The 12206-nt window shown below is 33.0% G+C and overlaps 1 protein-coding gene across 3 annotated transcripts; it reads right to left on the bottom strand.

Moving 5' to 3' along the window:
- Positions 1-543: 543 nt before the first annotated feature.
- LOC127426060 (VIP peptides-like) lies at positions 544-5700 on the bottom strand. 3 transcript variants are annotated; one of them, XM_051672535.1, is made up of 7 exons: positions 5591-5700; positions 5202-5314; positions 3733-3831; positions 2627-2731; positions 1362-1493; positions 1226-1256; positions 544-822 (listed from the first exon to the last, which is right to left on the bottom strand). In XM_051672535.1, exons 2-6 carry the CDS (start codon positions 5306-5308, stop codon positions 1253-1255), a joined length of 447 nt encoding a protein of 148 aa, XP_051528495.1. In that variant the 5' UTR covers positions 5309-5314; positions 5591-5700; the 3' UTR covers positions 544-822; positions 1226-1252. The 3 variants fall into 3 exon arrangements, with proteins under 3 accessions (XP_051528495.1, XP_051528494.1, XP_051528498.1); XM_051672534.1 differs by lacking the exon at positions 1226-1256; XM_051672538.1 differs by lacking the exons at positions 544-822; positions 1226-1256 and having other exon boundaries at positions 1358-1493.
- Positions 5701-12206: the final 6506 nt, after the last annotated feature.

Below are 12206 nucleotides of genomic sequence, written 5' to 3'. Positions count from 1 at the left end.
ACCTGCAAACTCATCAACATCACTTTGTTCATTCTTGAATAAGTACAAAAATATTTGTTATTTTGGACTGCCATCTGCTGTGCCGCATCAGCTCATCCTGTGTGTGTGTGTTAGTGTGTGTGTATGTGTGTGTGTGTGTGTGTGTGTGACCGCACACAAATAGACTACAGATGTCAAGATTTATGGTGAAAAAGGAGTTCTTTTGGTCTTTTCTCATCCAAAACCAATTGGATTGCATCAGAAGACATGGATTTAACCACTGGAGTCTTCTTGATTACTTTTATGCTGCCTTGGAGCTTCAAAGTTTTGGTCACCATTCACTTACTTCGTTTGTGTTCAGCAGAAGAAAGAAAGTCATGCACATCTGGGATGGCATCAGGGAAATAAATTATGAGAGAACAAAGTTTTAAATGACTGTTCAAAACAGTACACACTCACACAATTGCTTTTTTGTGTGTGTGGTTTATGGACTTAATCTCAATATAATGTAAAGCTGATCACATAATACTATGCAGAAATGATAGTTTTTTTATAAACCATTCATCTTTATTGTTTTATTCTGAGTTCATTTATCAGGAGTAGATCTCGGTAGATGAAACGGCTTTGTCAACAACACAAAAAAAGGTCAGAAAATATCATTTAACAAGCTGTCTTTGTTACACCAATACAGATGAGTCTGAATTATAGTGATTTAAATGAGTTTGTGTTGTGTTTGTGAATTCTGTTTCAGCCTATGAAAGATCTGTAAGCTTTGGTTTATAGTATCAATATAGAGAAAGAGTTGAATGCGTGAAGTATTGTAGTCCATATCACCTATAGAATCTGAAAAACAATTGAAAACATTTCATTTGATTTAATTTCATATCATATATTCTCTGCAGATTTTCAGTGTTAAAGTATGTCAGCCATTAATTGATAAATCTTAACCAAGGTATTACTATAATCTGATACCATCACTGTGGTAGTGGCACTGTAGTTTTACCAAGGATAACCATGGTAGTTATAGTTGTAGACTGCATGTTAATAAAGAGACATTTTAGCTCTGTTCCAAAACCTAGTGAGCTGCCTACTTAGGCAGCATTTAAAGGAACATACAAAGCAACATACTAATTCAGTGCTACATCGGCCTCTTAATTATTAGTTATTACAGATGTCATGTTTCAGCTCTGATGGATCAGGAATGGTTGAAGTACACAGTAATATATTACAGTATACAAATACTTACATGTTAAAGAGTATATCAAAGAGTGCATCACCTATAGAAGAGATCAAATACTCAATAATCAGACATAGTTTTGAACACTGAAAGGCCATGTTGTTCAGTCGGACCACTATGGGGTCCAAACCTTTTGGAGTCCTACCTCCTTTTTCCTGCTAAAACGGAGTTGAGATATTTCTTGGCCGCCATCTGTTTACGGTATCGGCTGTAGTTGTCTGTGAAGACGGCGTCTGAGTGACGTTTCACTGGCATCTGCTCCACACCCAACTCATCACTACAGCACACAGACAGGAAATGACCTCATCTCACTATTAATGGAGCTTTTGGGAACTCAAAAGCTTTAATGAATCGGCCGTCACAACAGATAACAAATTACCTTGTGATATTCAGCACATTGACATTTTAGCACACATAATTATTTAAACATCTATAATATGCGTGAGACATGCAGCGTATGACTGTGAATCTTTAGCTATTTTTCAGAGATTTTGTTTATACTTTTATCTTCTATTTCTCTTTCATTGTGGCTCTCTTTAATGGCAAGAACATGTCAACATCTTGCATAAAGGAAATGAAACCTATTTTTAGTAGTACTGTTAAAATAATTTGCATTTTTGCATTATTTTAATGACAATTAACCTCATTATATGTTAATTTCAACATATACTAAGACATTAAAAGTTGTATGGTAACATAGTAATGCATGATCAACTAACATGAACAAACAACAAACAATAATATCTTTATAAATGAACATTAACCAGGATTAATGCTGTTATAAAATCATGCATATTCATTGTTAGTTCATGATACCTAATGCATTAACTAATGTAAACAAAAACAAAAATCCCTGTTGTAAAGTATTACCAATATATTATTTAAGTTGTAAAGTATTTGTACATCATGGTAGTCTTTTCCTGTTATTTGTTGATTTAAATAAAAAATGACCAATGAGAATAATTGGATAATTATCAAAAATAAAAAAGTGGTAACACTTTACAATAAGACTCTATTTGTTAATATTAGTTAATGCATTAAGTATCGTGAACTAACAATGAACAATAATTATTTACAGCATTTATTAAAATAAATTACATTAAAAAATAGAAATATTTGTTAATTTCTATTAGTCCATAAGGCATTAGCTAACTTTAAACATATATTATATAAATGAGACATTTTAGAAATGTTATTACTTTAATTATTAATTAATTTTTATTATTACTAATTGTATTCATTTTAAATTAATTTTAAAAATATATTAGTATATTAACATTATCCAAGATGAATAAATGCTGTTAAACAGTTGTTCATTGTTAGTTCATGTATTAAAACAGTAAAACATCCTGACGCATTACGGTAATGAGAATTGTGCTGGAAAATGTGCTTGCTTGTCAGTCTTTTCACCTGACTCTCTTTGCAAGCAACGACTCAAGATATTCTTTTGCAGAAAGTTGGCCAAGCAGTTTGCTGTATCCACTAGTGAACAGTCCATCAGCGTGTCTCGATGGTCTAGAAGGAATACAGAAAGAAACGTAATATTTGATTTGATTGTTACCTGGTTTACGATCAGTCATTTTGTTCATAATTGTTTTTACCCCACAAAATATATTTATCTTTTTGTCGACACTATGGCGTTATTTCCATTTACACTGAAAAAATTATTTTGTGAAGTAAATATAGGAGAAAATATTAAATACTTTCTACATTAAATAATTTAGTTTAAGCGTGAATATGAAAATATTAAGTAAATTCTACATTTGTACTCAATTCAAGCATGTAAAAATGAATGCTCTAGCTTATAGCCTAAGTAAATATTATTAATCATATGTCATCATGTATCATTACTAAAGTAGAAAACCTTGTCATATTTATTAGCTAATTTGAGTAAATTTCACTGGTAAATAAAATAAGTAAATTTGACTTTTTGAAGCTGGTGTTCTCAGCATGCACCGGGCTTGAATAATTAATGAGCTTGCATGGTTTCACTGTTCGCAAGTTTATTTAATCCATTTGTATTGTTGATTTTGTTGTTATGTTTGGCAACTTGTTTTGTGAAGTCTGAAGTTTATTTTCTACTCAAAATTAACCATTTATGATCCAAAAAAAAAAAATGATCTGTTGATTGTTACCGTCATCGTGTTTTGTGCACCAAGTGTTGAGGTCGTCATGCACAGCTCAGTTCCTTGTTTCTAACACCAATAATGCAAGGTGATGTTCTCTAATAGACTAAATAGCATGCAAGTAACCTTCCCTGTGAAAGGTTTTCGTGTGTCATGTGGTACATGATTAAACGTGTTTATCAGATTTGTAAATAAAAGTTAATGTATTATAATAAATGTTTAAATTATATTTCCTCACTCACTTTAATCAATATTATGTCATGAAGTTATGTATATTGTACTTAATTTTCTACCATTTAAATGTACTTAGAATTAGAAACACTGTGCAAAAACTTGCGAAATAAAAACGTGCTTAAATTATACGTCTTTTTTTTTTTTTTTTCTGCGTACCTCTCAACTGTGTTTGCGATGTCATACAGGAGTTTATATGCATCTAGATCTTGTAGTGACGGGTCTCTGCTCCAGTCATCTTCATCAAGACCACCTGATCTAGAAGAATTCAAGATGCAAATACAAATCAAGAACATTATGCAAATAAACTTTTAAAGGAATGGATCATTTGTTGTTTCAGACATTTACAGTGTAACATATTTATTTATAATTTAGCTTATATAGTTTATATTTATACTATAATGTTCAAATAATACATTTTTACAATATTTATTAATCTTGGTTAGTTTATAAAAATACAACTGTTCATTGTTAGTTCACGTAACCGAATGTAGTTATTTAATATTAAAGAATACCTTATTGTAAAATAACTTAATAATTGCAATATGAAAGGAATTTTCATATAGTTTATCTATTATCTATTTATTTAAGTCTTTTCTAAAAAACAAAAGAGCAAGAAATTAGTTGTTAGATACACCTTTAAGAAAGCGATTTTAGCCGTTCTACTTTCACGAGACTGAGCCTTTGGATCAGCCACACCCCTCTTTCCGAAACCCCGCACACCAAAGATACCAAATGAGCTTTATTGAGACTGACATCATGCAGAAATGGTTGTTAAAATCAACAGCAGCAAAATAGTGCCCTCAACTGACAACTGTTAAGAGCATAACGGCATAAAAATGACATTAAGCCTCAATAATTTGCTACAACTACAACACTATGAGAAATGACTGACAGGCAGAAAGCGGCCCACAGACACATTGTTGTTTGCTGTTTACAGAATCTAGAGCTGTCTCAGAGACCGGTGAAATATCTCACAACACTTATTTCATTAATATCTTTCAGGGAGTAGTCAAATGTTTTGCATATCTTTCCATGAAAAAATCGTTTACGATGATTTTTTTTTTTTTTTTTACATATTAGTTAACGTTATGTTTTTTGAAGCATCTATTCATCTTGGTTAATGTTTATTTACTATTGATCTATTTCCTGTTAGTTTATAATGCATTAGCTAATGTTAATGTATACAACTTTTAATGTTAAAATGTATTAGTATATGTAAGAATAAACATTAACTATTAATAAATGCCATCAAAAGTATTACTCACATGTAGTCCATGTTAAATATTGTTTTAATATTTACAACCTCATCTACAACCTTATTGTAAAGTGTTGCCACAATTATTATATTACACATTTAAACTATATATTACATTTTAAATAATTACAACTAAATTTTAATATAAACTTATGGAAAACACTGATCAGTTATTTTTGTTTGCAAAATGTTTATGACTGTTTTAAGAGTGCAAGTGTAAAGAACATTGAACCAACACAAAGAGTGATGTTCAGTACAATATCTGTTGATACAAATAAAGAACATTTTAGGAAGTGTAAAGATAAAAAAGTAGCTAGTTCGTTTTAGCTATTTATTGATATCCATAATGGATAATAACTGTATCTCTCACCTCATGTCAGAATATGACGAGATTACAGGCAGCGCAAGAGTCCTGCAGCAGAACACACTGCAGACCGCAATCAAGAGAAGCATCTGACAGCTGCTTAGTATAGTCATGACTGTCTGTAAACCAGTGCAGAACACAAATATCAAGTTAGATACATTTATAAGGGGAAATGTATATTTATCGGTCACTATTTAACCTCCACTTTTGAATAACTTTAGGCTTTTTAACCTGTTATGTAATTCGGTTAAGTGTAACAAATGACTTAAAACTGCAAATATTCCATGTAGACTCCCAATTATGAAAAACAGTTAAAAACATGTTACCCATTTGTTTTCAAGCATAGATTTGTATATTATATAGTCCTAATAATGTTTAAGAATAACAGTACTCACGGTTGAGGTGTTTTTTCACTCCTGAGTTGTATACGAGCTCTCCACGGTGCTGACACCTGTACAAATGAATACTAGTTTTCCTGCAGCTCCTGTCTGTCTGTGTTCCTCTGTCTGTCTCTCTCTCTCCTGGCCTCTTGCTTTTATACACCTGATTATTCACTTTACTGAAGACTGCTCAGCGTCTGTCTTACGTCACGATGGTCCTAGCAGAATACATGCACTGGGTGATCTGGTGGTCAAACTTAAATTGAGTTTCGCAGAATAATGTGTAGTTGAGAATGATGCTGACTCATTAGACTTTTTTGTTAACCCTCGTGATAGTCATATTTTGATGGTACATTATCACCGGAAGTCAGCTATTATTTTATATCTGTCTCTCTCTGAACAGTCGGCGCTATTATTATATCAGCAGTTATTATTGCTCATACTTAAGCCTAAACACCTAACCTATGTATTCAGCTTTGGTGTGCAACTCGTCCTGTTACGTCGGTCCTGCAGACATGAATGAAACTTGAAAATCATGCAGCTAAAAGGGATAAAAAACAAAATGGCATAGATTTGCACAGAAAAAAAAAAAAGAAAAAAAATGGGAAAACACAGGTTGTCCGATTTACAAACTCTCTTACTAACTCTGATCTACACAACATCACAAATAAATTGTGTTTCTCTTCTAAACTTGTTTTCTATGCTTGCGATTAATGTAATTCTCTAAAATGTGCACTCTACTAGATAACATTATTACATTATTGCTTTACTCAAGGAGCAATTATCACTTAGCATTTAGCATGCTAATGTATGCTATTGCTAGCTAAAAGTTAGCTGACTAGCATAACCTTACATCATACAGTAAATCAGTAATGTAACACAAAAATATTAAGTAAAACTGAGGAAATTAATCATGTTAAGGACACATACAAAATCACTTTGAAGCTACTCAATTGAGTCATTTAAAAATAACTTTATTCCATTATGTTGAAATAACGAACACAGTTTGTTTTCTGACAAAGAATTAATGAGCTAAACTAAGAGGAAAAAATATGTTGATGTAACTTAATTGATTCATGTGGATCTGATGTACATGATGAAATCATGTAAATTCAAAGCATTTTTATTTCATTGTGCACTGAAGAAAGGACCTGTTCCTTATTTTGAATTCGGCAAATAAGCAACACCCTAGCAACCACTGAGCAGTGCCTTGGCAACCCCCCACAACATCCTACCATTGTGGCAGTGACTTTTGCATGGCAAGCACTTTATTAACATCTAGTTAGTGATTTTAGCTTTGTAATAGGGGCTGTAATGTGTTTGTTTTGTATAATTATAAACTAAGTCACTTTATTCCAGGCATATGTGTTGATGGTTGAAAAAAGTTCACTGTATATTGTCATGTTTCAGAGTTAGGGCTGGGTATTGATACAGATTTCCCGATTCGACTCAGATTCACAAGCTTTCGATTCTGATTTCAATTTGTTATCGAATTAATATGGGTATATTTCAGTTATAATGACCATTTTGCTTACATATGAAAGAAATTCTCTCTGAGCTAATACTGTTGATTATACAGGAGACTAGGATTGCTCCGATACCAAAATTCTGGCTTCGGTACGATAACGGCACTGGCACCTTGTTATTGATACTATAATCAACAAATAAAAAGCCTCAGATTTTTGATGAAATTACACAGAAAATGACGATTAAAAGAACTGCATAAAGTCTCACAGATACAAATGATGCCTTTTCTGTTTAAATTTTTCTGGATTCCATGTTAAATGTTTTAATTAAATGTTATGATCAAATAGTGTGTAATCAAATTGATACATACCGAATGGATCAAATACATTTATAATATATATATATATATATATATATATATATATATATATATATATATATATATATTTTTTTTTTTTTACAAAAAATTGCAATTTTATTTTTGGCTAAATAAAATTCTGCACAACAGAGCTTCACAGTATTAATGAAAACATTAATGAAAAAAAATATGATTACCTGTGGCACAAGACTGCTATGGCTGGATCACAACTTGCTGATATTACACTTGCATTTGTGATATTACTTACAGATAATAATAATAATAATAATAATAATTATTATTATTATTATGCAACCATTTTAGGACCCACTTTATATTAGATGGTCTTAACTACTATGTACTTAACCATTTGATACAATGTACTTATTATTTTGTTGCATCGTAATTATATTTAAAGTACTTGCATTTAATTACATTCGTAGTTACATTGTTAACTTTACCCCTAACCCAACCCTTACCCCAAAACCTAACTCTAACCCCTAATCCTAATCTTAACCCTACCCTTACTCATAAACCTACCCGTACCTCAACCTCAGTAGCAGCAAATGTGGGAATTTTGCAGAACAACATGTAGTTACACAGTAAATACAGAGTCTTGTATATATTTAATGTTAGTACATAGTAGTTAAAGACACCTAATATAAAGTGTGACTCCATATAATATTATTGTTATTATGAGTATTATTGCTACTTTTTGAATATTACATTTTTATACAGTAGATATATTTTCCAGTCTTCAATTTCACGCATCCATTTGAATACAGCTTTCATGTTAGTGGGACTTTTATTTTGACAGACCTTTAAGTTCTTCCTGTTTTTGATGGGTTAGTTATATCAAGCTTCCCATTAATGCTGGGATAATCCCATCCCGACTCTTGAGCTGAAATCTCAGAGCTGCACCGGAGTTCATTTAAGTGTTAACAGCAGTTTATACTATAAACTCACTGCATGAATAGTAAGCACCAGTTGTGTGTGTTGCTTTTGTGTGTGTGTGTGTGTCAAGCAGATGAGGGAGCAGAGCGGAAATGCTTGTTCATTCTGTAGCGTGCGGCGCATGTGACTGTATATTATTTAATTAAATTACATCCTTCTGCTGTTTAAAGATCACACTTGGCCATATCTAGAGGTTTTTTTTTTTAATTATTGTCATTGATTTCATCTCAAAATTGTCACATCTCATATAATTTTGCTTATGACAGCGTACTGTAATATGGTACTGAAATTAGCAAGATGATATCGTACCGTTTACATTTTTTTGGTATCGTGATACTTCGTTAGTACCGGTAAACCGCGCAACCCTACAGGGGACCTTCTAACTAGGTAAATTACAAAAAAATTAATATTACAAATGAAAAATATTTTTTTCCATCATTTTTGTGACATTTTAGCTTTTTAAAAATGTACAAATCCATGTATTCGGTCAATAAACATGACATTATTCTGTATATATTATATTTTGCTACATTTGTGTTTAATGCACAATAAATACTATAGAAATATTTATATTGATTTGTAGAATATGTCCTAAAAATTGGTACTGTCTCTTTAAGAAAACCTATAAATGAGCGCATGTTAATGAGAGATGACTCAAATGGATTCTTTCCTTCATCTGTGCTATTTGTGATAAGAATTAAATGTTTATGTTGTTGTTTTTGATCAACAATAGATTGTAAAGAACAGAAAGGATATTTAAAGAGACATTATTCAATGAAAAATGGATTGTGTGGATCTCGTCTTTGGACAAATTAGATGGGTCGAGTCAAATCAAACTTTAACTCTCAACACGCAGTGAAAGGATGCTTCTTCGTCAATATACTACTCAATCACTGGTGAGTGAAATCTGAACATTTACCAGCCAGTGGCTAGTCACTGGCAAATTTAGTTGCATACCTTGAAGTTTTGTCTCATATACCAGTGATTTACTCTCACTGTAGGCAGTGATTCCCAACTCTGTCCCTGTAGGCCCCCCAACACTGCACATTTTGTATATCTCCCTTTTCTGACACACCCAATTCAGGTCGTGGAGTCTCTACTAACTAGCTAATGAGTTGAATCAGGTGTGTTTGATTAGGGAGATATCCAAAATGTGCAGTGTTGGGGGGCCTACAGGAACAGGGTTGGGAACCACTGTTGTAGAGAGTTGCGCATTTATTATAAATGATCGATCTTGGGATTTAAGAGTCGAGATCGGGATCGTTCAAATGAAGATCGCGATGCATCGGAAGATCTATATTTTTACCCAGTCCTATTCAGGGTCTCTAATGGTAATTCAGCATCTTCATTAGATTGAGAGAGGTATGACGTGATGAGTGTTGTATCATGGTCATTATAGAAGCATCAGTCAATTAAATTAGAGAATTCTGCAGGTCTGCTAATCTAATATTACTGCCGAATATTTCTCTCCACACACACTGGATCCAGGTCAATGTGCAGAACAAAAGTTCATTCACTTCAAGTAGAAATAGCCTATAAAAGTCTGAAATATACTAAATACTGATGCCTAGAAATGTACTTAAAGGAATAGTTCACCACAAAATGAAAATTCTGTCATGATTTACTCACCCCCTTTATGCTGTTCCAAACCCATATGACTTTCTTTTATCTGTAGAACACAAAAGGAGATGTTAGGCCAAATGATAGCCTCCCTATTTATTGCATCATTTTTCCATACAATGAAGGTGAATGGTGATTGAGACTAACATACTGCCTAACATCCTTTAATAGATCCTTTGATAGACAGGTGTAAACCGGCATCAGTAGGGCTGGGTATCAGCAACAACGTCACGATACGTATAGAGATACATGTTCATTTTGAACTGGATTTCTCAAGCATAATTTAGTATAACAGTTGTTTGTAGTAAACTTTATTACAGTTTCGGCAAAACCTTTCATTTTGCGCCATTCGAAACACAATAAGGTCCATAAAGATAAGAAAATCAAAATAAATAATTTCTTTACCAAAAAGCAAATGTGATGTTATTTGTGACATCATTTGATATCCACTAGGACTGGGAAAAATATTGATTTTCCAGTGCATCGCAATCTTCTGTTGAACAGTTTTTATATTGATTCTTAAATCCCAAGATCGATCTTTTACTATGCACAACTCTCTACAGTGAGAGAAAATCACTCATATATGAGACCATATTTTACGGTATGCAACTAAAAATATCTGTGATAAACCAGTGGCTGGTAAATGTTCAGCTTTCTCTCACTAGTTATTGATTAATATATTGGCAAAGAAGTTCAACATCCTTTCACTGTTTGTTGAGAGTTAAAGCAATATAATATTATATTTATTGATGGAATACATGGATTTGTACATTTTGAAAAAGCTCAAATGTGACCAAAATGATTAAAAAAATACGTATAGTCAAATTAAAATTTACAGCTGTTTTTTTATAATTAACAGCTTTAGCTGAGAGAGAATTTCTTTCATATGTAAGCAAGATGGACATTATAACTGAAATATACAGTATATATTGTAACAAGTTCAAGGAATGAGGAAGCAGAAGATGGCGAATTCAACTCAAAAGTAAATTTATTATTAACACAAACATGTTCGCTTGAATGCGCAACGGTGTAGCTTCAGATGAATCACTCAACAGGTTCTCTAATGGAAACGGCAGTGGCCAACACACACATAGCTTGACAGCTGGGCTCTCATCTCTCACTCTGAGGTCTGGCCCCTTTTTATTTCCCCTGTCTCGTACTGCGAACATAGAAACAGCAATTACCAGCAATTCATCTCAGGTGAATATATATACTGTATATATATATATATATATATATATATATATATATATATATATATATATATATATAGCTATTCACAATCCCTGTACCGTAAATTGAGAACTGCTGGATTTAAAGTGATTTAAACTGAGTGATTTTTCTTTTGTCTGTTCTTCAAAAATATAATCAAATGTGTTCCTTCAAGCAAGCGTCTTTGTGTTTAAGCAACAACATCTCTTGTAAAATGTCACTCTTGCCCTGTTCAGACCTGGTATTAACATCGGTCTCTGGAGATCCGATCACAAGTGGCCAGTGCTAAATACAGGTGCAAGATTTTAGTTTGGTGGTAGCAAGTGTCTCATCCGATTTAAATGTGGTGCTTCTGATTGAAAGCCATCTTGTTTTGCATGATAGACGTGATAGGCTACATTCAAACTTTTAAAGTGCTGCATAATATCGATACGGACACAGCTGAATCAATACACGCATTGACAAGGAGAACATAACGGTGTATCTTGTATCGATATTTTGAACACAGCCTAGTCATCAGTATGTTAGTGGTGGACTGAACTGTGTTTGGTATCTTGTGGCAGGCTGACTGCTACTATGATGGCCTGTGAGTTTGTAATGACCCCCCTGAGGACCTCATTTCCTTCGGCTGCATCAAAGAGACCGTCAGATCAGATCTCTGGATTACAGCGATCGAAAAACCAGATATGGAAATAAGCCCTAATTAAGAAGGTGCTTTTTTTAATGAACTAAGCCTGCCTGTTTTTGTCCAAATGTAACGCCCTTAAGCTGTAGTCATCGTGGTTGTTTCAAACTAGAATTCAAAACTAGATTTTTACATGTTGTGAAACAAATGTGAGTGTTGTTTGCCTTTACAAAACTTGCTACCACAATGCTAAGATGTTAAGGGTGGTTGCTAGGACATCATTAGGTGGTTGTTAGGGTGTTTGGGATGGTAGTCACTTACTGGCCCTGGTCAAAAGATTCCACCTCCGAGTCTCTGATATTCTGGTTTTCAGAGTTGGGGAGTAATTAATTAAA

This window comes from Myxocyprinus asiaticus, chromosome 35 (genome assembly GCF_019703515.2).
Source record: "Myxocyprinus asiaticus isolate MX2 ecotype Aquarium Trade chromosome 35, UBuf_Myxa_2, whole genome shotgun sequence".
Taxonomy (NCBI): Eukaryota; Metazoa; Chordata; class Actinopteri; order Cypriniformes; family Catostomidae; genus Myxocyprinus; species Myxocyprinus asiaticus.
The sequence above is the reverse complement of the archived record's forward strand: the minus strand, read 5'-3'. Positions and strand labels throughout refer to the sequence as shown.